Source organism: Ptiloglossa arizonensis, chromosome 2 (genome assembly GCF_051014685.1).
Source record: "Ptiloglossa arizonensis isolate GNS036 chromosome 2, iyPtiAriz1_principal, whole genome shotgun sequence".
NCBI lineage: Eukaryota > Metazoa > Arthropoda > Insecta > Hymenoptera > Colletidae > Ptiloglossa > Ptiloglossa arizonensis.
Genome location: NC_135049.1, coordinates 26,518,661 through 26,543,742, shown reverse-complemented (window position 1 = coordinate 26,543,742; position 25,082 = coordinate 26,518,661). Strand labels below are relative to the sequence as shown.

Here is a 25,082-nt window from a genome sequence, read left to right as displayed (position 1 = left end):
GCGATGGTAAATAGTAACCCGGCGGAGCACGAGGGGACGGTAAGAGATGGCAGGTGCACCCAGGCCCGGAGGAAATCAATATGAAGAGGATTGGGTAGAGGGGTTGGAGGTGCGTCGAAGCATCCCCATGAGAGAGACAGCCACGCAAGGCTGGGAACGCCGATATAGCGGCCGAGCTGCGACAAAAACGAGCTGGAAGATGTCATAGTCTCGGTGACGAACGTAGTTCCGCGTAACACCTCTTTTCATCCTCGATCTTCTACCACCCACCCTACTTCTCTCTTTCTGTCGTCCTGGAACCCCCGATTCGTCGCGAGACCCAGTCTTACTCCCGATATATAGTGAATCGATAATTAAAGTGACAGTGCGGTGATTACGCGATCCGTGCCGGGCAAGATGTCGGTGAAGGTGAGTGCTGCGATTCAAAATAAAGATCGTTCTCCCGTTACCGAACCGTTGCCACAAACCACCCTCGGTGTCCCGTTTTCGTTTCTCGAACGTTCGCGAGCTACGCGTTTTCGTTACGTAACGTTCACGTTGCCAGAGACTCGTTTCGCGTTTAACGAAATTTCCACGGATAATCGGTTCGTATCCTTTCGTACGGGACTCGTGGCACCGAGATCGGTTGCATGCATCGCTCGCAATCGATGCATCGTACTCGGTGCATCGTTACGGTGGCCTATCGAACGAAACGAAGGTTATCGATATCGATACGATTCCACGGAACCGAACGCGGTTCGTTCGATCGCGTACGCGAGAACAAACGTTTCTTTTTGGACACGGCTACACGCGTCGTTACGAATCCTCGAATAAACGATACGTGTTGCGTTCGAGATGGCCGGGCGATCGCGCGATCGGAAACTCGTGCGTGATTCATCGGTTCCTCGGTATTTTTATCGTTACTTGTGTCGTCGATGCCGCAGCGGGACACGAAACGTTTAATTGATAACTTCGTACACGGTGCGACGCGACGGGACCATCTTACGGAACAATGTTCCGTTTTAACCCTCTCGCTAGGTTTTTTCACGGCCTTGGTACACAACGTTCGCAACGGCGCGTGTTGCACCGTGAACGGTTTAATCGTGTTCCCGTCGCTGCGAAACGATAACCGATAAGTTTATTTTCGGTGAACGTTTCAACGACGGGGCGAATTTCGCGGCGCGAATCCCCTCTGGACGTGGATTTGAAAAAAAATTTACGCGCGTACTGGCACGCACATCTCGCGCGGTTCTGCACCGCAAAATGGCTCGTTGGGTTGTTCGTTCTTTCCAGAAACGTTCTTCCTTCGATCGTTTCTCGGAAATGCGTATATTATCGATTCGAATGCGCGCGATACAGCACACATTGCGTAAACTGTACGGTGTGCACTTCGAATCGAGATTATTTTCGAATGTTTTCTCGGTTCGGATCATCGAAACGCGACGCTAGACACGTCGAACGATTCGAACGAAAGAGAGAACACCGTTGATTCTGGAACGATCGAGGCTGGGTCACATGGTACCCACCGATTTTGGAACGATCCGGAGCACGATAACGAAATTGTTTATGCTAGCAACGGTCACCTTAGGAATAGATTCCCGACGATGGAAACAGTATACCGCTAACGCTTCGGGAAAGACTGTTGCAGGTATTTCATCGTTCACGATACGGTTCCAATCGTAGCGTCGCGTTTATTGTCGCTTCGCGTTTAACGGATAATATAAATCGGTAGGAAGGAATTTCATTCGACAGTTTATAGTGTTACTTTTCAACCAGTTTCTTTTATCGCGGGTAATTTACTCTCTGTAAAAAATTCTGTAGGCGGACAATTTAATGAAGAACTCGGTGCCGTCCTGGCATCGAATTGAAAATTATTGGGTTGCTCGGGAAGTGATTTCGTTTTCCAAAACGGAGAATGTGTAATTTAACGAAACGTTTATACGCTCTAAAGAAATCGTGTTTCATTTTCACCGAAAGAAAAACGAAACGAAACGACTTTCCGAACAACCCAATAAATTTCAACCGTACGATACACCGTTATGCAACTGTCGTGACCGAGAAACATATAATATCCTTTTATAAGGAACGCGAGCAACGCGGTGGGAAAGTTTCCGTTTTTAATTATCCAGAATTTTCTACGTTACGTGAAATTTATGTTTCCATGGACGAAATTTTTGTTCCGACAACCGCGACACGCTCAACCGCCGCTACGGTCGATTCGACCTGTGGAAACACTTAAGTTGCCTTCTCCTTGTCTAGATCGTGTTTCGTTCGTCAGATGTACACCCGCGGGCATTAATTTGTTCCCGCTTCGAGGGAAACTCACCGACTTCGTGCCAACCAAGACGCTCGTCGGGACGTCGTTGGTGCCGAGACGGTGACCATCCCTCGAGGAACGAAGAAATTAATGCCCGAGGATGTGCAGTAGTGTTTTACTTATTGTAAAAATCTGCGTTAGGGATACACGTCGAGGAATCCTCTTAAACGCTGTTTATGTTTCTTCGGCTCGAACGGCAGCAGCTGTAGATTCGAAAACCAGCTGCACTGCGCATCGGTGTGCCAGCTACCGATGCGAACCGAACATTTTTACATTCCTTGTATTTACACGAGAGCGTTACCGATGGACCGTTGAAGGTTTTCCTATCTCGTTGAAAAGAACTCGCGAATCGATCGGCATTGCTCTCGCGAAGCACGAAATACCGCATTCGAGACAAAAACGACAACGTTTCGAACTCTCGCGTTATATTTTGGTTCTCCGCCGGTCGACCTTGAATGTTACATAATACGCCGATAATACGTAAATTTTAGAAAAATAGATATTACCAACGTAAATTCGTCGCGCTTGTTCGTACTCGAGTATCTTAAACGAGAGAAACGAAATCTCGATCGTTTGTTAGTATTTCTTTAGAAATTTATATACCATTAGTCCGATTGCGTAACATCGAAGTTTAACGCGAAATGGATCGTATTGCAAGCGGCCCGAAACGTCGTTTTTGTTTAAAAATATAGCTAGTTGCATCTTTGTTCCGAAGATCGTTGTTTCGTATTTGTTGAAAAATTACCGAGACCGAGCCAAGAAAGTTTATTAATTCACTCACCTACAGGTGTAAAGTAAAATATAAAAAAAGGTTAATTCACATTAGCTAGTCGTATCTTCGTCCCGAAGATCATTGTTTCGTATTTGTTGAAAAATTACCGAGACCGAGCCAAGAAAGTTTATTAATTCACTCACCTACAGGTGTAAAGTAAAATATAAAAAAAGGTTAATTCACATTAGCCAGTCGTATCTTCGTCCCGAAGATCATTGTTTCGTATTTGTTGAAAAATTACCGAGACCGAGCCAAGGAACTTTATTAATTCACTCACCTAGGGCTGTAACGTAAAATATAAAAAATGTTAATTCGCATTAGCGTCGACACTGATGCGTGTCCGACATCGCTTTGAAGCTTTGGCCACGCGTGATCGAATTTCCAGCACGACGCGTGTAATACACTCGGGGAAAAAAGACTTCGTTGCACTAGTACAGATGCGCATCTCTCCTTGCGCATCGTGCAAGTTTCGAAAGCAGAGCTAGGCGAAATTTCGTTCGAACAAAAGCCGACGAACGAGAACAATTACGCGTGAAAATTTTTGCTCGTTAAACGCGAGATAGAAAATAACTCTCGAATGCGAATTCCAATTTTTTTTTCCAACGATCGAATGCCCTTTATTCGTTCTTCGAGATTTTTATCCAGCTAAGAATTTTCTTCAACTGTAATACTGCGTTTTTTTCTTTCTCGTTCAACCGTAATACTGCATTTTTTTCTTTCTCGTTCAACTATAATACTACGTTTTTTTCTTTCTCGTTCAACTGTAACACTGCGTTTTTTTCTTTCTCGTTCAACTGTAATACTGCGTTTTTTTCTTTCTCGTTCAACTGTAATACTAGGTTTTTTTCTCTCGAGTGTACGTACTCGGTTTGCTCGTTGTATCTCGCTCGTTCTCGGTATTATATTTCATTCATTGTCCTCTTCGAGCGGCCCGTTTGAATTCAACCAGTTCCAGGAACAAATGCTCGACCGACCCTCGGTTAAAGTTAACCGGCTATCTCGACTTTTTGAACGTTAAGCGAAACGAGAACGTTAACAGCTGTACTTGGTTTCTGCAAAGTTTCCATGCTTTCGGACGTATAGAAAATTGTCCAACGAGCCTACGTATAAACGCGCAGAAACTCGTTACACGGGTCGTATGCGTGGAAAATTTTCACCGAGTAAACTAAATCCAATAAACTGATTTCAACTTCATTCGATATTCGAAGCATCGAATAATTTCGTTTAAATTTATACATCGGATGCAGGTCTCGAGCGTACCGGTTACTTTATTCGACGGCTTGAAATAACTTCCGAGCATTAGTTGATTCGAGGCTTCGAGTGTGGCAATAATCGGTGCAGGATTCTTCGACGTTTAAGCGGTTGAAAAGCGCGCTCGCGGCCGACGATTTGTTTCACGAAGTTAGTCCCCAGTTGTACAATGTTGCTCGAACGTAATCGGATTTCTGCGCGGAGATACTCCAAGTAAGAATATTCTTATTATTTCGCGCGATTCGCGAGCGTTTCACCATCCACCGATTCGTGAGATTTTCTTCACGAAATTGAAACGAACTTGAACGAAAATTAAAACACACTTTTCCGTACAGTAACGCTTAGCCGTGATTATTCAAAGCGTCGCGTGACGACTAAAGTTAAAACAATTCCATTCGATTCCGTGTCCGAGTAACTCGTTCGACCGGGTCGACGAACGAGGGAATAAATAGCGCGAAAAAATGTAAACTCTCGTTTCGTCTTCAATGGTGAACAACGAAACGATTGAACGCGGGAGTCGTGCCTCGTTCGTTTCCATGGAATGTAAACATAAGTGTCGATTCTTGTAACATCGTAGCATCGTACCACTTAAATGCAACGCGTGTCGGCGCCAAACGTATCGCTACGGAATACATAGTACGTCCCCGTCGTTCACGCATGGCTTCTGAAGTACGTATGGCTTGCTGCGTTACTCGTCGTTAAGGGGGTTAATGTTACGATAATCTCGAAATAAACGCAGAATGAAAAAACCCCGCTACGGTGTACGAGGATCGATCGATTCGATTGGCGGTAAATCGATGCAACGGGACAACGAAAGTTTCAACGGTGTTTGAAAACGCGCGCGTTATTCGAATTCGAGTTGTTCTACGAGAGCGTTCCTCTGCAAGAAAAAGATCGATAATTCCAACCATCGACGATGGACCGTTTCGACTATTTTACACTCCTCTCGACGCTATCGCGACCTATGACGCGATGTAGCGTACGTTTCTTACATCTAATCTTAGCAGCGTCGGTTGCTACGCCACGTTAACCGTACACTCGTAACGCGGGTCGGCCTTTCCTTCGAGTTTCCGTTAACGCGTTAATTCCTCTTCCGCTGGTGTTCCTCGTTCGATCGTCGTTAGACGCTCGTTACAAAAGGAACGGTATCGGACCAGAAGGCGTAATTGCATTAACGTTGCCACAAGTGTCCGTTTCCTGTCAGAATAGTCGAACACGAAACGGGCAGCTCGATTGCATACACGTGTGCGTGGTTACGCGGATCCGTGCGCGTACACGCGTGCACGCGTGCACGCGGCTTGCAGTTCCGAGTGGTTCCGGGCACGAGCCTCGCCACGCTTCTGTCGATTCGTGTCGCATCGAAGATCGTTTCGAAGCTTCCTTTCTTTTTTACTTTCCTTCGAGTCGCAACCGCTCGCAAATATACAATTACAAAAAAACTCCTTCCAACTCGCAACAAAACAACTCGCAAAGTTGCGTTTGTACTGCAATATTCGTTTCTTTCTCCTTTGAGTCGCGATCGTCGCAATTTAACAAAAACCCTTCTGCGCTGTATTATATACCATGCGTATATACTGTATTTACGTATTTGTGTATTTTTCCCTCGACTCGTAACAGCTGCAATTTAACAAAAGCTCTTTCCGAGGTACGCGAGGAACGATCGTTCCGCGTTCGTGGTACAATATTTATTTCCCTCGACTCGTCACCGTACGACCGTTGCAACGCGTTACAGCAAAAGTACAATTTCACAAAAATATACCTTTTCTAACTGATTCGAAGAGCAGTTTTCGTTTCTCGACAATTCCACGCGATCGTACGATTACCATCTTGTTCGTAGGATTAAAGATCCGGATAAAATACGGAGAAAAACAAGGAAATCGATGCACGTTGGATCGAATCGATGCACGTTGGTTCGTTGGAATTTTTGTCGATTCCTCTGTACGTATCGGCGCGCAAAAGTCGAAACTTTGAGGAACGAATCGCGCGAGCGGGCAACGAGTTCCGCGTGTTCGTGTTTCACTATCACTTGGCGCCGACTGGTTTCGTTATCGGCCGGTTGAAAAGCTTCCCTCGTCGTTGAAACAACGAGACATCGCGATACCGCGTGATCGCTAAGTAGAGTCGCGCGAGTCGCGCTCGATGTTAGTCCGGCGCTGGTTCGCGCGGCGTGTAGTCTCGCGAGTCTTGGTCGTTCTAAATTTCGTCGGTCGGTGTACGGAGCGGGTAACCGTTCGCGTTGGGGAACCGTTCGTTCCTCGTGGCTCGTCGTTTCGTCGAGAACGACGAGGATGATATTCGGGCGAACCGAGACCGGCGAGCGCCCCTGGTATTCGCTATGGCGTGGCGGCGACTCGAGGGTACGTATTTTTAGTTCGGTCTAAAAGTGTGTCACCAACCGCGAGCAATTTCGACGACGAATTTTCCACTTTGCGGCGAACTCGAGCGTTTCCTCGCGCCGAGGGGCGAAGAACGGAGAGGGGCTCGTTTCGCGTGCAAAAGTTCGCCTCGAGTCCACGGTGGTCTTTCGGCCGAGCGCGTTTAGTGTCACATGTCGCGGCCGACTGACGTCCACGCGTTTCTGCGTCATCGCGCCGCGTCGTGAGAGATTCGAGTAGACGTTTTTGTCTACGAGAGAGAGAGAGAGAGAGAGAGAGAGAGAACCCGCTCGACGCGAGACGAGCGCGGAAAACTCGATCGAGGCGAGCCGCAGTCCGGATCGCGGAAGTAGCTCGAAGACGCGTTCGTCGAACGAGTGACCCGCGAATCGCGGTGTACTTTTCAAAACATCGTCTCACCTCGCCGGGAGTACCGCTCGCGATTTGTGTAACGTTATCGTTAAGATAATTCCCGTGTACACCGGTCGCGATTCCCCCACGACTCTGGACAAGATTTATGAGTTACTAATTACATTATCTCGCCGCGCCGGCCATTGTGCAACGGCGAGGCCATCTTCGGTCTTCTTTTTCTTTCACTTCTCTTTCCTTCTTTCTTCGTGGACTCGTTCCCGCGCGAAAATCTCTTCCACGAGCGCGTTCAACGACGACGAGATAATAATCGATCTTCTCCCCAGATGATGATGTACAAGCAGGCGGAGTTCGAGGACGAGGACAGCAGCAGCATCGGTTCCGTCGCTTTGAACAGCGAGGGTATCAGCACGTCCGCGACTCACATTAGATATCGTTCGGTACGTTTCACGGTTCGAGTATCTTATCGGTTGTTAAAAAAAAAGAAAAAGAAAAAGAAAAGAAACAAGTCACGGCGCGAAACGGTGTCGGTTGTTGAACCACGAGCGATCCTGAGAGGACGGTAGAGTCGAGTAGCTAGGTACGAAGGACACCCCGTCCCGCGCTACAGCACGTTTTCGTTTCGTGCGCAGGGCACCTCGTTGTGGAGAGCGAGGAGCACGCTGGAGAGATGTCTGTTTATCATTTGCGCCGGCCTCTTGCTGATGGTGGTGCTACTCTCGATAGTCATCAGCAGCAAGAACGGCTGGGACCAGGCGCAGATACTTCACGTGACCTCTCACGGAGAAGGTATACGACCCAGGATTTCGTTTACCAGTCGCGCGGTGTTTTCAAGGATTCTCACGGATTCACCGAATCTTGTTTTCAGACAGTACGCATTGCCTGACGGAGCACTGCGTGACCGTAGCTGCGTCCAGCATAAACAGTATAGATCGATCGGTGAATCCATGCGAGGATTTCTACGAGTACGCCTGCGGTGGATGGATAAAAAAGAATCCTATACCGGACGGGAACAGCATGTGGGGAACATTCGGCAAACTGGAGCAAGACAACCAACTGGTGGTCAAGAACGTTCTTGGTAAATCGCTCGTAGGGTTCTCTGACCGGTCAATTCTCTCGTTCTCGACGAGAATACTTTAACGAAAGCCACCGTCGCGTTTCTTTCTCATTTTTCTTTGTTCCAAAAGAGAAACCCCAGAGCGACATGATGTCGAAGGCCGAGAAGAAAGCGAAGAATTACTTCCTCTCCTGCATGGACGCGAACGACACCATCGAGTCCTTGGGCGCGAAACCGATGCTGGACCTCCTGGACGCTGTCGGCGGCTGGAACATCTCCGGTAGATTTAATCTGAGCTCGTGGTCATTGCAGAACAGTATGCAACTTTTGCAAAACGTTTACAATATGGACGGTTTGTTTACATGGGCGGTGAACGAGGACGACCGAAATAGTACCAGGCACATTATACAAGTAAGACCTCGTCCGTGATGATTCTTGTTGGATGGGACGCGTAAGGGCAAACTCTCTCGGTTAAACGATATCGTGTTTATTCGCCAGATCGACCAGGGTGGCCTGACCTTGCCCACCGCCGACAATTACCTGAACGTTACCGAGAACGGTAAAGTGTTGTTGGCCTATCTGGACTACATGACGAAGGTAACATCGGTTACGAACAATCTCGAGGTTTTTCATCGCGTTTCGTCAACCATCGCGGTCGCGTCGAATCGAGTACAGGTACCCGTACACGTTCACAGATCGGCGTGCTGCTAGGTGGCGAGGAGAATTCCACCAGGGAACAGATGACGAAGGTGATCGACTTCGAGACGAATCTGGCGAAGATCATGACGCCCCTTGAGGAACGCAGGGACGAGGAGAAGCTTTACAATTTGATGTCGTTGAACGAGTTGCAACGTAAAGCGCCAATGGTGAGCGACACTTTCGTTTCGCGTAGAAGTTTCAATGACGAGTATCGGTATTAGACGAACGTGTATCGTTTCAGATGTCCTGGGTGGATTACTTTCAAAACGCGACCCGTCTGGTCAGCAAGAAGATCAACAGCAAGGCGATGATCGTGAACTTCGCGCCGGAATATTTCGTGAAACTGTCGAAACTCGTGCTGGAGTACAACAAGACCGACGATGGAAAAGTGTAAGTGTACGTTTGTCGAACGACGATCCGATTCCTCTATCCTTTCTTTTCTTTTCTTTCTTCTTTCCGCAGAGTGTTGAACAACTATCTGGTTTGGCAGACGGTGAGGTCCCTGACGGGATGCTTATCGAAACCGTTCCGTGACGCTTACAAGGGCCTCAGGAAGGCCCTGATCGGCTCGGAGGGACGCGAGGAACAGTGGCGTTACTGCGTCAGCGACACCAACAACGCGATGGGTTTCGCGATCGGCGCCATGTTCGTCAGAGACGTTTTCCACGGGAAGAGCAAACCCATGGTCAGTTGGTACGCGCGTGGATCCCGGTTACGGTCACGTTACATCTAACCGAACTCGTTTTCAGGCAGAGGAGATGATCGATCAGGTGCGCAAAGCTTTCACGAAGAACTTGAAGTTTCTCGATTGGATGGACACGGAGACCAGACGAGCCGCCGAGGAGAAAGCCAACGCGATCACCGACATGATCGGTTTCCCGAATTTCATTCTGAACCCGAGCGAGCTCGACGATTTCTACAGGGATCTGTTCATCAATCAGAGCGAGTACTTTCAGAACAACATACGCGTGAACAAGTACAATTTACTGAAGAACTTGGAGAAGCTCGATCAGCTGGTGAACAAGACCACCTGGATCATGACACCGCCCACCGTGAACGCTTACTACAGGCCTACAAAGAACCAAATGGTCTTCCCGGCTGGTATCCTACAAAGTCCGTTCTACGATATGAAGAACCCGAACAGTTTGAATTTCGGTGGTATTGGAGTCGTGATGGGCCACGAGCTGACCCACGCGTTCGACGATCAAGGTACAACAACACGTAGAGATAAGATTCCGTACGGGGGTAATCGTATGTTTACCACGGTTCTCAGGCAGGGAGTACGATCTACACGGGAACTTGAACCAATGGTGGAACAACGCGACGATAGACAGATTCAAAAACCGCACGGAGTGTTTCGTGGAACAGTACAACAATTTCGAGGTACACGGCCGGCACGTGAACGGACGGCAGACATTGGGTAACCCTAAAGCAATCGACGCGCGATCGTCATACTAACGTGCGATACGCTCGTATGTTAATGTACGTTAATCGATATCGTTCGTAGGAGAGAATATTGCGGATAACGGAGGCCTTAAAGCGGCGTACCACGCGTACGTAACGACGCCTAAAAGCTACAAGGATCAGCTGCCATTGCCCGGTCTCAATCTGACGCATCGTCAGCTGTTTTTCTTGAACTTTGCTCAGGTAATTCTCCAATCGATCGAACCCGGTTCTAGGTTCCCGCGTACAGTTCCGTTTGAAAATCGATTCCATCGACAGGTTTGGTGCTCGGCGGCAACGTCCGAAGCGATAGCTCTACAAATCGAGAAGGATTCCCACTGTCCACCCAAGTACAGAGTGATAGGACCGCTCTCGAACCTACCGGAATTCGCCACCGAGTTCAATTGTCCGAAGGGCTCGCGAATGAATCCGGTGCACAAGTGCGAGGTGTGGTAACGCGGATACGGGTTACGTTCGTTCGGATTTCCGGTATCGTGAACGAGTCAAGTAGCCGAACTGGCTCCTTCTCGATTCGATTCGTACGATCATCGAGATCTATCTCTCTCTATATCTCTCTCTCTCTCTCTCGATGGGGGACCGAATCATTCGAATCGGTCGAGGGTCAATTTCACTCGCGGGTATAGCGATTCGAATCTCGACGATGAATCTCTCCGTGAGATGTAACGCAATCGCGATCGTGTTTGCGGATCGTTTGTATCTCGCGCGTAGAAAACGTCGAAACGGTTTCGATTGCGTTTCGAACGGGTCCGCCGAGTTACGAGAGCGTTGAATTCAACGAGACGATTTCGCTCGGACCGGTCGAGTACTTCCATTCGTCGAATCCCCGATCGCGAGATTCAACAAACGCGATCGCGGCGAAGCAAAATCGCGGCTATCGAACGTTTTGCAACGAACAAACCGATACGTAGAAATCCGTTCAGATCCGTAAGATGCGGATGGATTCTCTGTACCGATCCAGGACCGAGATCTCGCGAGTCGGAACGGTCGAGTACTTCCATTCGTCGAATCTCCGATCGTCGATTTAACGATCGCGATCGCGGTGAAGCAAAATCGTGGCTATCGAACGTTTTGCAACGAACGCGTAAGAAACGGATGGATTTTCTCCACCGATCCAAGGTCGAGATCTCGCGAGTCGGACCGGTCGAGTACTTCCATTCGTCGAATCCCCGATCGCGAGATTCAACGAGAAAACCGATCGCGATCGCGACGAAGCAAAATGGTGGCTATCGAACGTTCTGCAACGAACGCGTAAGAAACGGATGGATTCTCTCCACCGATCCAGGGCCGAGATCTCGCGAGTCGGAGCAGTCGAGTGTTCCACGGTGCAGGCTTCTGTGTGTTTCGACGTGAAACGATATTTTCGATCGTTCCGATCGACGGGACGCCCCTGTTACGTGAGCGCGAAGCTACCAGGACCATTGTATGAATTTATCGCTCTTCTTAAATAGCTTCTTTGAACGCGCCCCGGAGCCGGCCAGTCTCTCACGACTAATCGGTGTGCTCACTGTGGTTCATCGTGATCGATCGAGGCAATTATTCATCGAACCGACCGACATTGCACCGTAAGCGAACGTAAAGTCATTTTTCACTTTTATACTTGGAATACAGTATTATTCGATTGTCAGTCGATTCGAGCGTTATACGTTCGCGATACGAAAGTTTTGTGTAAAATTCCGTAGGAACGTTCGCGCTTCTGGAACGTGTCGCGTAACGACGTGTTGCGTCGAAAGTCCACGGAACCGGTGTACGTACGTATAGTACGAAGTAGGAACGCTACGATCTATACCTACGCGACAGTATACCAATAATTTCATACAGGCGAGGATACAGGGGACGTACCATCGTTCGAAGTCGATTTACTTTGCTTTGCTCGCCATCGCAGGGAGATTCTCCAAGATTTCGATGAGCCATGGCGACCGTGAATCGTAAGCGTGGTGCCGTATATTTCTGCAGGCAGGATTTCTAGCGTTAAGCTTAAGAAATTTAATTTTATAAACAAGCTACGGGCTAGTTACATAGAGCGGAGTTAGTACGTTAATTCTAGGGAACGCGATTTCACGCATTACGGGTGTTGAGACGATGAAATATTTTTCAATGTGCTTAAGTGTATATTTTTCGTGTCTTGTGCTGTTCGGTCCACGAGCGAATCAAAATGTTCTGTTTTTCGTCGCCGATGGTATGGTGTATCGGTGATACAGAATTATTCGTACAAAATGAAGCGGTGCCGGTCGTTGGTTTACACGCGTGCACCACTCGGGATCTTTTAATCGAACGATCGCAAAAATGGACGTGAAGCGAGCGAGTCGCGATGTCTACGTCTTTCGAGTTAAGTAACACTGTAACCGATACGTTTGTTAACGTTGTGCCGTGAATCTTTATTTTTCATTGTTTCCAAGTATTGTTAAGTATAGTTAATAAAAGGAAAAGCGAGTGTCGCAGGTGTTGTATAGTTTAAGCGCGCAGGATATTCGAGTGATTCCTTTTCTACTCATTTCGTGACAAATTGAGAAGAGAATTGCCAGCTACCCATTTTCCGTGTACGTTACGTTTATAAACGAGCCGAAGATAGTCAATGCCGATAATTCGTCGATGCTGGAACGCGGGAGAACGATACAAAAAAAGAAAAATTTCGTGCGTCGTGCGAGTAGTCCTTAGCGGGTGACAATTGTTTCGATTGCGCCACTAATATTATACATTATTGGAGATATTTATGAATGACGCACGTGTAAATCAAATAAAGAACGAATTAAATAACGATCGTATGGATTTATTAATCGTAGGTGAATGGAAATCGCGTTTACGGAGTATCGTCTGGTATTATTTCTCTCGTCGGAGGTCGTTGAATAAAGTCGAAGACTCGAGTCGAGGAAGGTGAGAAAGAAAACCGAACGGAATATACACAACGTGTAATATACTCTCCCAAGTATATATTACAGCACTATTACCAAATATACATTACGATTACTTTACCTCGTATCCCCGTTAATCGTCTATCCCCGTTAAATCAAGCGTAACGAGCGCGATCGAAGAACCGTGCGTTCGTTCGTAATTTGTACCAAATGTTTTCCAGGACGCAGACCAAAGCACTCAGTATCGTTGCGTAAACGAGTCCCAAGAGTAAGAAATGTACATGAGCGTATTCCACCGGTTGAAACATCGACCGATCGACTTCCAAGCTCTCTATACCCTTCGGCATCCATTTGCTTTCGAGGTACTTTAACAATCCCGCTGAACGGAGTCGCATCAGGCTGTCGAAAGACCGGAACGTTACTCGTAAAACTTTATGCGAAAATGATGAAAAAAAAACTCTTACTAGACGTCGATCAAGTGTCGATGCTCCGCGAATCTGGCGTGAAGAAACGAAATCTTGAGGTTCCAGTAACGATGGGACGTTCGTACGATACGACAGACGTGTCGAACGCGTTGATAAATCGGCAGGAAAACCTCCGGGACTTCCAAGTAAGCCAAACCGGGCTTGCAAAGTTGAGAGTCCAACGCGTCGGTGTCCCTCATGTCCGGGCAGTGGTTATTGACCAGATTCTTCCACTCCTTCTTCACATTGCCCCTCGGCGAACCGTTCTGTTAAACGTAACGTCGATCGAACAACGTTCGCCACCCTTGTATCGTGAGAGAAAGTGAGAGAGAAAATGAGAGAGAAGATTTAATCAGAAAATTAGATACCTCCGTGAAGCGAATGTAGGCACTGCTATCGTTCCTCACACAAACAGAGTGACTTCGTTTTTGCAACGCGTCTTCCAGACTCGTTAATGGAACCGAGTTTCCACGTATCGCTAGATAAGAGGTGAGCGTGCTGCTAAATCCGCTGGACAGCAACATTCCCGTTATTAAATGCGACAGAACAATCAGTCGAAGTGGCCAACAATCCGGTACTCTCTGACACCCTGATCGAACCGATACGTTTGAAAACGTTACGTTGTATCATGGATTCGTATCAGCGATCGCTATCGTACGAGTTCTTTACCTTGACCGGTCAAGCTGCTCAAAACGACGAGCAGATCGAACGAGGTCGATGAAAATTCGTGATCGTTAGCGCGCGCGTTCCTCGATCGTGTAATTTTCTGCAGACGATACGTTCCCGCGATAGTTATCGCTGTGACCAGAACGAAGATCACGATGCCGAGCCACAGTCCTCGGCTGAACACGTTCGTGTACCATTCACGCGAAACGCTCGTTCCATCGGATCGCACGAACAGGGCGTATCTACGGGAAGAGATACGTCTACGTGGTAACGACGTTAAGCCAAGTGGTGTGAATCGTGTGTATTCGCGAACCGTTTCTCTATCGAAATATCCTCGTCACGAGCACGATGAATTATCAGCGAAACGGCTAACCGAGTTGTGGAAAAGGAAGCGTCGCGAGTACAAGCACGGTGTATGAGTTAGGGATGGCTTACGAGATGATCGTAATCGGAGTGCTGTAAGTGTAATAACCGGAGGTGTCGGAATAAATCACCGTGGCTACCAGTAGTGCGTGAGCCTGTCCATTCATCAGCGTCTGGCTGGCCGACGGTCCCGCTTTTCGGTAAATCGTCCTGCATAATCGACGAAGAAACGCCTTTATTACGGTGCACGCACCAGCCCGCCACTATTTTCTCTTCCCTTCTGCCACCCCTGTTTTCCCCGTGGTACTATACTTATACCTGTCTAGACGAATGAATCATGCGAGTATTTTGACCCACCGACGTGTGGGTGGTACACGGAAAATTGGTCAGATTCCTCGTAGGGTCTTCTGATGCTTACACACGTACGTATATCGTTCCGACGCTCGCCGTGAAATTCGAGTGAATGAATCGACGTAACAGGTGTAAAAAGTATTGGCTCGTCGTCTCGTGCGAAACGTCGTTTATACCGAGTCGAAATTTCGCGGTGAGCGATCGCGATATTGTCGCGCAACGAGGGAAGAGAAAATACGGGAAATTTGAAGAAAGAATAAATTGAAAAATAGAAACGAAAAGGTCTTTCGAAACATCGACGCGTACTTGAAACTCGAGACTTCTTTCAGAGTGAAGTCGCGTACCGAAAGAAGAGAAAATACGAGAGAAATTTGAAAAAATAAAATAGAAAAAAATAAATGAAAAGATCTTTCGAAACTTCGATGCGTACTTAAAACTCAAGACTTCTTCCAGAGTGAAGTTGCACGCTGAGAGAAGAGAAAATACGAGGGAAATTTGAAAAAAGAAAATAGAAAGAAAGAAACGAAAAGGTCTTTCGAAACATTGACGCGTACTTAAAACTCAAGACTTCTTCCAGAGTGAAGTTGCGTACTGAAAGAAGAGAAAATAGAAGGGAAATTTGAAAAAAGAAAATAGAAAAAATAAACGAAAAGATCTTTCGAAACATTGACGCGTACTTAAAACCCAAAACTTCTTTCAGAGTAATGAAAAAAGTATTGGCTCGGTTCGTGCGAAACGTTGTTCATCCCGAGTCGAAATTTCGCGGAGTTCGATCGCGAATCGTCGATCACCGAGAGAAGAGAAAATACGAGGAATACAAAAAAAAAAAAATAAAGAAAGAAGGGAAAAGGTCTTTCGAAACATCAACGCGTACTTAAAACCCAAGACTTCTTCCAGAGTGGTCCATATGTCTCCAATAAACCCGGTCACTCCGGTGTCGGTCGAGTTTCTTAGAATGTACGGATGCATCTAAAAATAGACATTAATATCTGTAACCGCGTAAAGTTCGTGAAACGGAGTTTTCGAGGTTTTCCTTTGCCCACGGTATCTGCTGCGACAACGATTGTCTTCCCTCGCAAGTTATTTGCCATTTTCACGCTGCACACGGCCGTCCCGTTCATCTTCACAGCTTGTATCTCCTCGAATTCCTGGGTGAATGTGTTCCATCGCCAAACGTGTCCCGGTATCGTGCGAAAGATTCTGTCCTCCTCGTGGTTTTTCAAAAATCGTATACACGTTTCGGCGGAAGTTAAAGCGACGAGTGTCTGAAAAATTGACGCAACGTTGAAAGAAACCTCGAGTTGGTATTGTTTCGCGTGCTCACCATCGGAAAAAGGACGTTCATGATGCCTCGAACGTTTCGATACTGAACGAGAGTTCCCTTTCATTTTTACCTTTTCAGTAATGGGATGACTAAGCGTACGTCCATCGAATGGCATAATTGACGGGTTTGACGGGGAAACGACGAGCTGTTAATTATGTATTTCGTGGACGAATATTCGAGACAAGTCTTCGAGATGGTTTCGTCGAACCGAGAAGCTACTGGAACGTACGAGGGAAAGAATCGATTAAAAACAGTTACGTTAAATCGTTTACCGTATTTGCATCGTATCTCGAGATTATAAGGATTTGTGCAGGGAGAGCCAACGGTATTTATTTTTATTGTAAATTATCAACGATCGTTTTGGTTTCACCGAGTCGTCGGAACGGTTAAATTGTTTCGTGTTTTTAGTTGTTTACGAAGCGTACAAACGAACGGACAACTCGATCGAGGTTGGAATCTTGATCACAGTTGGTAAAGTAAATTTCTACTTGGATCTCCGACGATTATTGATCGTGGCTTTGTTGACCTATAAAGGTGTCGCGTGGAACGTAATCGAGGGATTGGATAAAGTAAAATAACACTCTCGGAAAAATCGACGAAAGAGACCCTTCGTTCTCTCGTGTGTTGCAACGTTTTGTGCAGTTTTATTAACAGTTTTCGCAACTGCAACGCGGTAGAACGCGAGCGTTGGCAGATATCAATCTCCGCGGATGGACCAATCGCTTCGCGGTGGCATGCGCGTCGGTAATGCGCGGTGGAAAAAGTCGTGCGTACAGCGCATCGTTCGCGCGCTTCGTTCGATCGATTCGGGGATCGTAGCCGGCGGATCGAAATCGTAGAAATTCAGTCGCAACGGTCGAGAAAACGCTACGGGGACGACGAAACGTGGATATTTCGTGCGTCGAAGAGTTCGATGCGCGAGCAATGCCCAGGACGAAAGGTTCCTTCGCGAGTCGTGCACGGTGAGTAACGTTTTTGGTCGTCGATTGTCTTCATAACCTAAAACGACCGTTGTTTGTCGCACCGTCGATTCGATCTCGTTTCCCGCGGTCTCGCGATATTTACGGAGACGCGTTTGGTCGCTGAATAATTATCTTCGAATCGCGACGCGAGAGAATAAAGGAAACGTATTCGTTGTAGCACACGGTACGAAATGGGGCGTCTGAGAATCGAATGGCGCCAACGGGTGCAATCGTTTATCGATTTGAAAATTGCGTAACAGTTACGGAAATTACGCAGCGCCGGGCCGTCTAGATGGCACAGCGAATGGTGATTTCGGTTTCCGAAAGAGTTCGTAGAAAACGTGATTCGCGTGTCTGGGCCAATTACAGTGATGGGCCGACGCGATGGTTTATTTGAATCGTGTGTAACGGTACGTTGGAGAAGTGTTCGACGAAGAGCTGAACGGCGTCGAAAACGCGACGCATATTGCTCGGCGCTTGGTAATTTCTAGTCGCAATGTCATTGCGAATGTCACGGTCGATGATGTCTCGCTTCGAGTGTCTCTCTGCAATAGGCGTGTTTTCTTGTAGTTTGTTGCGCATCGGTCGCAATCGGGCGACACGCGCGCGCCTTAATTGAACCACGCTCTCCGTTCGTCGTTTCGATTAAGCGTCGCAGATTCCCGTTAATTATAGAAAATATCCCGAAAATAAATAATAACAACGATAGTTGCGGTAACGATAAACAGAGCGGTGTATTTACCAGGAACGAGTAAAATTTGTATCCGGATGAAAAAAAAAAAGTTTTCGACCGACGAATCGATGATAAAATAACGTTTCATTCGTTACTGGTTCGATATAAATTTAAAATTTCAATTATGGAACGAAACGTAACGCAACGAAAAAATAGTACTCGATCGTTCGATCGAACAAACGTGAAATAAATCGTCGTACGTTGATTTCGAGCTTCGTACTCTATTCGAACGAAACCACGTAAAATTCTTTCTCTCGAGAATCGAACGATCTACTCGTTGCATCGCGCGTTTCGGGAAACCTTGTATATTCGCGACTATATTCATCGCGCGAAATCTAGGCGTCATTAATTTCTTCGCACGTGTTCTAAATTGTTTCGTGGAAGGAATTTTAATCTTTTGGCATGCTCGACGACATCCCGCCTTTGGGGAGCTTTGGACAAAATTTCACCGCAATCGATTCAAATTCCGCATTTGCGGGCCACACTGTTACGTAATTTTAGAACTGTGTACCGAAGAGTTGTATTTTTATTAATCTTTCGGGACGACAAAAACGGACACTTCTCCCGAATTAAATTCTTAATACAAACTTATATTTCTTCCATGTTAATTTATTGCAGAAATATTTTGACCGAAACGAAGAAACGTAGTTTACAGATAGCGCGAAAAGAATAGTTCGCGTCGTCGAGAAACGAAAACGTTGAAAATGTTCGAAACGAAAATTCGAACGAAAATATTATTTCGAAAATTCGAACGAAAATATTATTTCGAAAACTAATTTTCGAAAATAGAAAAAAGCGCCCAGCGAGCGAGATACGTTTAGCTCGCACAATATTCGTCGAAGATCGTTTCGTCGATGTAGTCTCACCCAGACGCGAGCTCGGAAAAAGTAGTTTTGAGAAAAGCAGCGTTAAAGTTGGACACGTTAACGTGCGACACGCGACGATTCCATCCGCGCGAGCAATTGTGACCGAGAAGCGTAACGAAATTCCTTTCTGAAATTCAACGATTAGTTTAATCACGTCACGCCCTTCGTTGAACGAGAAACAAGAGCGAACAGAGAGAGAGAGAGAGAGAGAAAAAAGTGAGCGAGTTCACATTTGCGTCGAATCTTTGGCTTTCTAATTTTGCTCGCACACGAATCAACGTTTTTTTTCTTTTTTTTTTTTCAATGAACGATTTCTCGAATCTCGAGACCCGACGAAACGCGGATTTTTAACGCGCTCGCGATGACGAACGCGATGGAAAAACGAACGAGGCTCTCGAGCGTCTAGAAAGAAACCCTCTTTGGAACGGAACGTGAAATAATCGCGAGAACGATTCGAGTCCCGTTGGGCAGCTCGAAGGGACCGCAAGCGTGCAGGAAAGAGGGAATTTCGGAGCGCCGTGAAACGGTAGGCGATGGCACAGCTCGTTAGCGCGATATAACGGCGGAAAAAAAAGAGAGAGAAAAAAAAAGAGAAAAGAAAAAAAAAAGGAAAGGAAGAAAGAAGAGAGAGAGAGAGAGAGAGAGAAAATAAAAGAAAAAGGAAAGATCGGGGATCCTTTCTGGAGCCACCTGCTGCTGGTGTAAGTGCAGTGGCGATGGCGGAGCCAGCAGCCCTCGATTGGTCCTCACGATGACAGACGTCAGCGACGTGTGGGGCAACAGGAAACATGTGGACGACGGTTTCACGCACCCGAATGCCCCGGATTCACCGATTTCTACCATCCCCGCGTTTTCACCAGCGAGCTAGCCGATAATATCGAGTTCGTGCGAGCCAGGTCTTCGACGAATTCCGCGAACCGCTCGCGAAATTCGAAACGCGATCTGTCGTTTCCTTTTCGTTGCAATTTTTCCGTTGCGATTCTTTCTTTCCGTTAGTTTCTTTCCAACGCACACGTTTTCGGTTTGGAAGATGTTACTGTGAAGGATTAACGTTACGCGATTAATCCTTTCTTCTTATTATAATTTTTCCATTACAATTCTTCTATTACAATCCTTTCTTTCTATTACAATTTTTCCATTGCAATCCTTTCATTTCATTACTTTCTCTCTAACGCACACATTTTTAATTTGAGAAACGTTACAATTCCATTACAATATTTCCATTACAATCCTTTCTTTCCATTACAATTTTTCCATTACAATCCTTTCTTTCCATTACAATTTTTCCATTAAAATTCTTTCTTTCCATTACAATTTTTCTATTACAATCCTTTCTCTGCATTACAATTTTCCCATTACAATTTTTCCATTGCAATCCTTTCTTTCCATTACTTTCTTTCCAACGCACATATTTTCAATTTGAAAAACGTTACCGTAAACGATTTCACGTTTTCGGATTAATCCTTTCTTTCCATTACAATTTTTCCATTACAATCCTTTCTTCCCATTACAATTTTTCCATTGCAACCCTTTCTTTCCATTACTTTCTTTCTAACGCGCACATATTTCCAATTTGAAAAACGTTACTGCAAAGGGTTAACGTTATGCGATTAATCCTTTCTTTCCGTTACAATTTTTCCATTACAATCCTTTCTTTCCGTTACTTTCAAACGCACACAGTTTCAATTCGAAAATCGTTACCGTAAAGAACGAAACGCTCGCCTGGAAAGTTTCACGATCTCACGCGTTAGACCACGGAGAGTAGTTCCCCGCGCGATCCGTGTACCGATCGCGCGAGCAAATCGTAAAGTATCGTTTTACCGCGATTAACGGTACAGGAACGCGATACGTGGTTAAAAAAATTTGTTGGAAAGATCATTCGTAAACGAAAGGTTCGATCATCGTCGATCGAAGCGCGCGATTGCAGTTGGATAAACAATCGGTCGTGAACATTACATCGTACGAGATCGGTATCGTTTCGGGTGGGATCGAGATCAAAGAGAAAATGATCGATGAAGGAGAACGGTATTCTTTCTCTTACGATCGTAACCAATCCCATTGCCCCGAGGATGCTAATTAATGCAGTTGAGCTGGTATCGCGAAAGAAAGGAGCAGAAGGAGGTTGAAATTGGTCTTGCCGGATTGGTTATTAAATTTAATACGACGATGTAATCTCGGAGATGAAGTCTCGAGGAAATAAAAGGCGTCCATGCCGGACGATTGGCCGAGAAAATATTGTTCGGAGAAAAGTCCGGGCGTCGATGATATCGATCCTTCCTGAAACGATCGCGAGCTCTCTTTTTCTTCCCGTGGCCGACCATTATCAACAGTTATAATGTTATTTTTATCGTATATTATATTCTTACACGGTACGTTGCATCGACGGATTTGCAACGGATTTTAACCCGCTTAACGACGAACCATCTTCGTCCAAAGGCGATGCGTCCGGTAATGAATATCGTTCGCGATTCAACTTCGAACGGAGTGTACAGGGAAAAAGAAAGAAAGAATGAAAAAAAAAAAACAATTCGTGCATCGAACGCGCGATGATAATTACCGGCGAGTAAATGGAAGAAATTCGTAACGAGACAGTATTCGAGGAGGAGGAGAAGGAGGTGGAGGATCGTCGAGATGCGAAAACGACGATCGAGGAGCGTTCCTTTTACGAATAAAATCTATGAGCGGGACAAAAATAGCCGATTTCGCTGTTTCGTAATGCTTCGACGTGCTGCATCTTGACGCGAGCGAGCGTACGCCGCCCGATGTGAAGGATTTGAATCGTTTTGGATTTCAAATGTCGCGAAAAGAGAAAAAGAAAAAAAGACAAAGAGAGAGAGAGAGAGAGAGAGAGAAAAAAAAGAAGGGAAGTCGATGGCCTATCTGGTCGATCCGCGTCTCTCGTCCTCGGTCGTTCATGTTTTTTTTTTCTTTTTTTTCGTTTCTCTTTCTTTCTTTCTTTCGTTTTTTCTCATTTTTTTTTTTCTTCTTCTTTTCGTTTGCTATCGCATCTGCTTCATCGGCGGGACAGTGCGCTCCGAGCGTGCCCTCGATTCGGACCGCATAAAAATTCGATCGATTTTTCGGCGTGACCGTGCACAAATTGCAGACGCTGCACGCCGCGAAGTCTTCATCGAATTTTAAATTTCCTCTTATGCTAAATTCCACGGATCCTGGTCTCGGCCGCCTCCTAGAATATCCTTTCGGAGAACCTTGAAATTGCGCGCATTCGTTTCCATTTTTGGAACGCGTCACGGGCAAGAGGAGAAAGAAACGATCGTGTCGCGCGAACGATCGTCGATTTACTTTTTTTTCGGTTCGTTCGTTCGTTCGTTAAGGCCGCTACAACCGTAATATGCGTATCGCGTTGCAACTCGCGATGCGGTTGGTAAATATTTATACGGTGGGCGCAGTTTTCGTTTTGAATCGCCGCATACCGATCCGTTCGCTTCGAGATTAGTTCGCGCGAGAGTTACGTATCGATTTCGGGCGATACGTAAGCCCGCGGGGATCGATTCGGGACGATCTCGTTGATTCTCTCGGAACGAGAGAAGATAGATGTCGTTGGTGAAAATCGGTAACCGAAAGAAAGAGAAATGGTAATCGAAAGAATGAGAATCGGTAATCGAAAGAAAGAGAATCGGTAATCGAAAGAAAGAGAATCGGTAAACGAGAAAACGAATCGAGCAAAGCGCGTATAATACGGTTAACGAATCGAGTAAAGCGTGTATATATATATGGTTAACGAATCGAGTTAAAACGCGTATATATATATATGGTTAACGAATCGAGTTAAAACGCGTATATTTATATATGTATATATACGGTTAAGTTCTAGTTTCGGTTGCGTTCTAGGACGAAAATCCATGGACGAGGACCAGGACGAGGACGACGGAGGTTAGCGGAGATTAGCGGAGATTAGCGGCGGTCTATCGGCCGCCGATCGTAAAGACGACGCGGTGGGCTTTGACTTGACGTTGCCGATGATTTGCAACACGTGCGTAAAGAGAAGAGAGCAGAAGAATCGGAGATGGGAAAAGAAGAAGAGTAGAGAGGAAGACGCGGAGCAAAGAGAAGACTCGCGAGAAGGAAGGTAAGCTAGGAGGGATTGCGGGAGGGAGATTGCTGGAGAAAGAGCGAAGCATGGCGGCAGAGGCGATGGATGGAGGGTTGAGGAGAGAGGGAGAGCCTCTCTCAGGAAGGAGGGAGGACCGTGTGCCAGTAGGGGGGGCGTAAGGCTTGGGGTAGCGGGGCATCAAGGGGCGGCAGAGGAGGTGAAGCAGAGGGCGAGGAGCTGCAGGAGGTGGCGGAGGTGACGGTGTGGAGAATGTGGAGGAGGAGGTGGTGGTGGTGGCGATGGTGGAGGAAGAGGAGGAGGTGACGGTGGTGGTGGTGGAGGAGGTGGTGGAGGAGGAGGAGGTGATGGAGGAGGAGGAGGAGGAGGAGGTGGAGAAGGAGGAGAAGGAGGAGGAGGATAAGGAGGATGAGGAGGACGGTAGAGGAGGAGGAGGAGGAGGAGGGAGCTAGTCGTTGGCGGCGGGTGTAAGTAGGTATACGTCGGCCCCTACACGCGAATACGTAAGATACTACAGGAGAGAAGAGACGGAGAAAGAGACGTCGAACGTCCCGCGAGGAGGAGGGAGACGGAGCGCGAGCGAAGGATAGAGGGAGAGAAGAATAAAGAAGAAGACGAAGAGGAGGAGGCCTCCGCCTCGACATATATGCGGTGAGAACGCGCGCCTCCTGACTCAGTGCTTGACAAGCCAGCAAGCTCTTAGGATCCATCGGGTTTCACCGGCACGGCACGCTTCGTCAGCTGCCTGCCACTGCCACGCGAGTACGCTCCTTCTCTTCTGCGCTGTCTTCTCCTCGTCTTCTCCTCGCGGACCATCGGCCGTGTCTCTTCTTCCTTCCGGGACCCCGGTTTACACTTCGTTCGCACTCTTTCGTCAATTGTAGCGATCATCGAAGTTCCACCGATCGTGTCTCTGGGATCCGGAGAACCTGGTCTCCCGGAAGTAATTGTTAGAACTCGATGTAGAAAGAAGAAAGGAGGAGGAAGATATATATATATATATATATACATATATATATATATATATAGATATATACATATATATATATATATGTATATATATATAGATATATATATATATACACACGCACGCACGCACGCACGCAAATACACATACGCAATTACAAATATATATATATATTTTATATATATATATTATATATATATATCTATATATATATATATCTATATCTATATATATATATATCTATATATATATATATATACACATATGTCTATATATATATATTCGACACACACGCGTGTATCGTCTGCCGAAAGGACACCCCGATATCCGAATCCGAAGGAGGGGAGGGAAACGGAAAAGGAAACAGTAGAACGGATTGGCTTGGCTCGATACCACTTCACCGGTGCCATGATACGCTGCCAGGATACGTTTAGGGAGACGCACGGTGCACCGGTAAACAGTGTATCACGAGCGCGCGCGTGTCGAGATTAAAGTTCGCGCTGGAATCGGAGGTCACGAGGGTTCACCGGATCGTTTCGTTTCGAGGAGGACACCGAAAAAAAGACCTAGAGATAGTCTTCAGAGGCGGCGAGCGAGCGAGCATCGCCCCCTAAGTGTAATGTGATCTTCGGGATGTCCTTCTGTGCTACTAGTGAGTGACCAATGGTAAATGATTTTTTATGGTGAACAGAGTAAACGGGAGCCGTGGACCGAAAAGTGGGCCCGCTGTTGCAACGAGCATCCGTTACCAACCGTTGCCACGCAGAGTAGACGTCGGTGCTTCTCTCGGATCCCGTCTCGTTTCCGCGAGCATTCATCGAATTTGTTTTATAGAACGACCAGCCGGCCAACGAGAACAGATCCGCCGGAAAAGTTCGTCTCCACGGATAAGCATTTCGGTCGAGTTCGTGAACACGGACGGCACCAAGGAAGAGAGCGAAACTGGATCGCGTAGATCGCGATCGTGATCGAGGCTGGTCGCCTAATCCGGGTGATGTACCGGCTCCTGGACACGGTGACGAGCTGCGCGTACTCTGCGGAAGGAAGCTTCTCGACGAGGGTACCTTAGGATTTCGCAAAATCAAAAAGGTAGTATCGCGGGACAAACGGCGTAAAAAGAAGCGAATAGCCGGTGAGGAGGAGCTGGAGGAGGAGAAGGTGGAGGAGGAGGAGGAGGTGGCG

General features: G+C 46.8%; 2 protein-coding genes and 1 long non-coding RNA gene across 9 annotated transcripts; 2 read left to right on the top strand and 1 right to left on the bottom strand.

The window, feature by feature from the left end:
* Window positions 1-136: 136 nt before the first annotated feature.
* Window positions 137-13,040, top strand: Nep3 (M13 family metallopeptidase neprilysin 3). 5 transcript variants are annotated; one of them, XM_076305422.1, is made up of 13 exons: window positions 137-408; window positions 7,390-7,503; window positions 7,696-7,852; window positions 7,932-8,141; window positions 8,251-8,531; window positions 8,619-8,717; window positions 8,816-8,986; window positions 9,061-9,209; window positions 9,282-9,504; window positions 9,569-10,028; window positions 10,093-10,239; window positions 10,327-10,466; window positions 10,542-13,040. In XM_076305422.1, the coding sequence occupies exons 1-13, from the start codon at window positions 397-399 to the stop codon at window positions 10,716-10,718; spliced, it is 2,340 nt and encodes a 779-aa protein (XP_076161537.1). In that variant the 5' UTR covers window positions 137-396; the 3' UTR covers window positions 10,719-13,040. The 5 variants fall into 5 exon arrangements, 4 of the variants coding, with proteins under 4 accessions (XP_076161537.1, XP_076161539.1, XP_076161536.1 ...); XM_076305424.1 differs by lacking the exon at window positions 137-408 and adding an exon at window positions 4,386-4,532; XR_012991241.1 differs by lacking the exon at window positions 137-408 and adding an exon at window positions 6,209-6,676 and having other exon boundaries at window positions 10,093-10,202; window positions 10,542-10,678.
* Window positions 13,041-13,174: 134 nt separating this feature from the next.
* On the top strand, window positions 13,175-25,050 carry LOC143143777 (uncharacterized). Of its 3 annotated transcripts, none has more exons than XR_012991246.1 (3): window positions 13,175-17,262; window positions 22,714-22,951; window positions 24,215-25,050. It is a non-coding gene; the product is annotated as an uncharacterized LOC143143777 (long non-coding RNA). The 3 variants fall into 3 exon arrangements; XR_012991247.1 differs by lacking the exon at window positions 13,175-17,262 and adding an exon at window positions 17,608-17,672; XR_012991248.1 differs by lacking the exons at window positions 13,175-17,262; window positions 22,714-22,951 and adding an exon at window positions 23,863-23,876.
* On the bottom strand, window positions 13,288-16,321 carry LOC143154880 (uncharacterized). The gene is made up of 9 exons (XM_076326905.1): window positions 16,301-16,321; window positions 16,020-16,241; window positions 15,698-15,945; window positions 14,879-14,914; window positions 14,698-14,835; window positions 14,266-14,504; window positions 13,965-14,185; window positions 13,597-13,862; window positions 13,288-13,531 (listed from the first exon to the last, which is right to left on the bottom strand). Exons 1-9 carry the CDS (start codon window positions 16,319-16,321, stop codon window positions 13,288-13,290), a joined length of 1,635 nt encoding a protein of 544 aa, XP_076183020.1.
* Window positions 25,051-25,082: the final 32 nt, after the last annotated feature.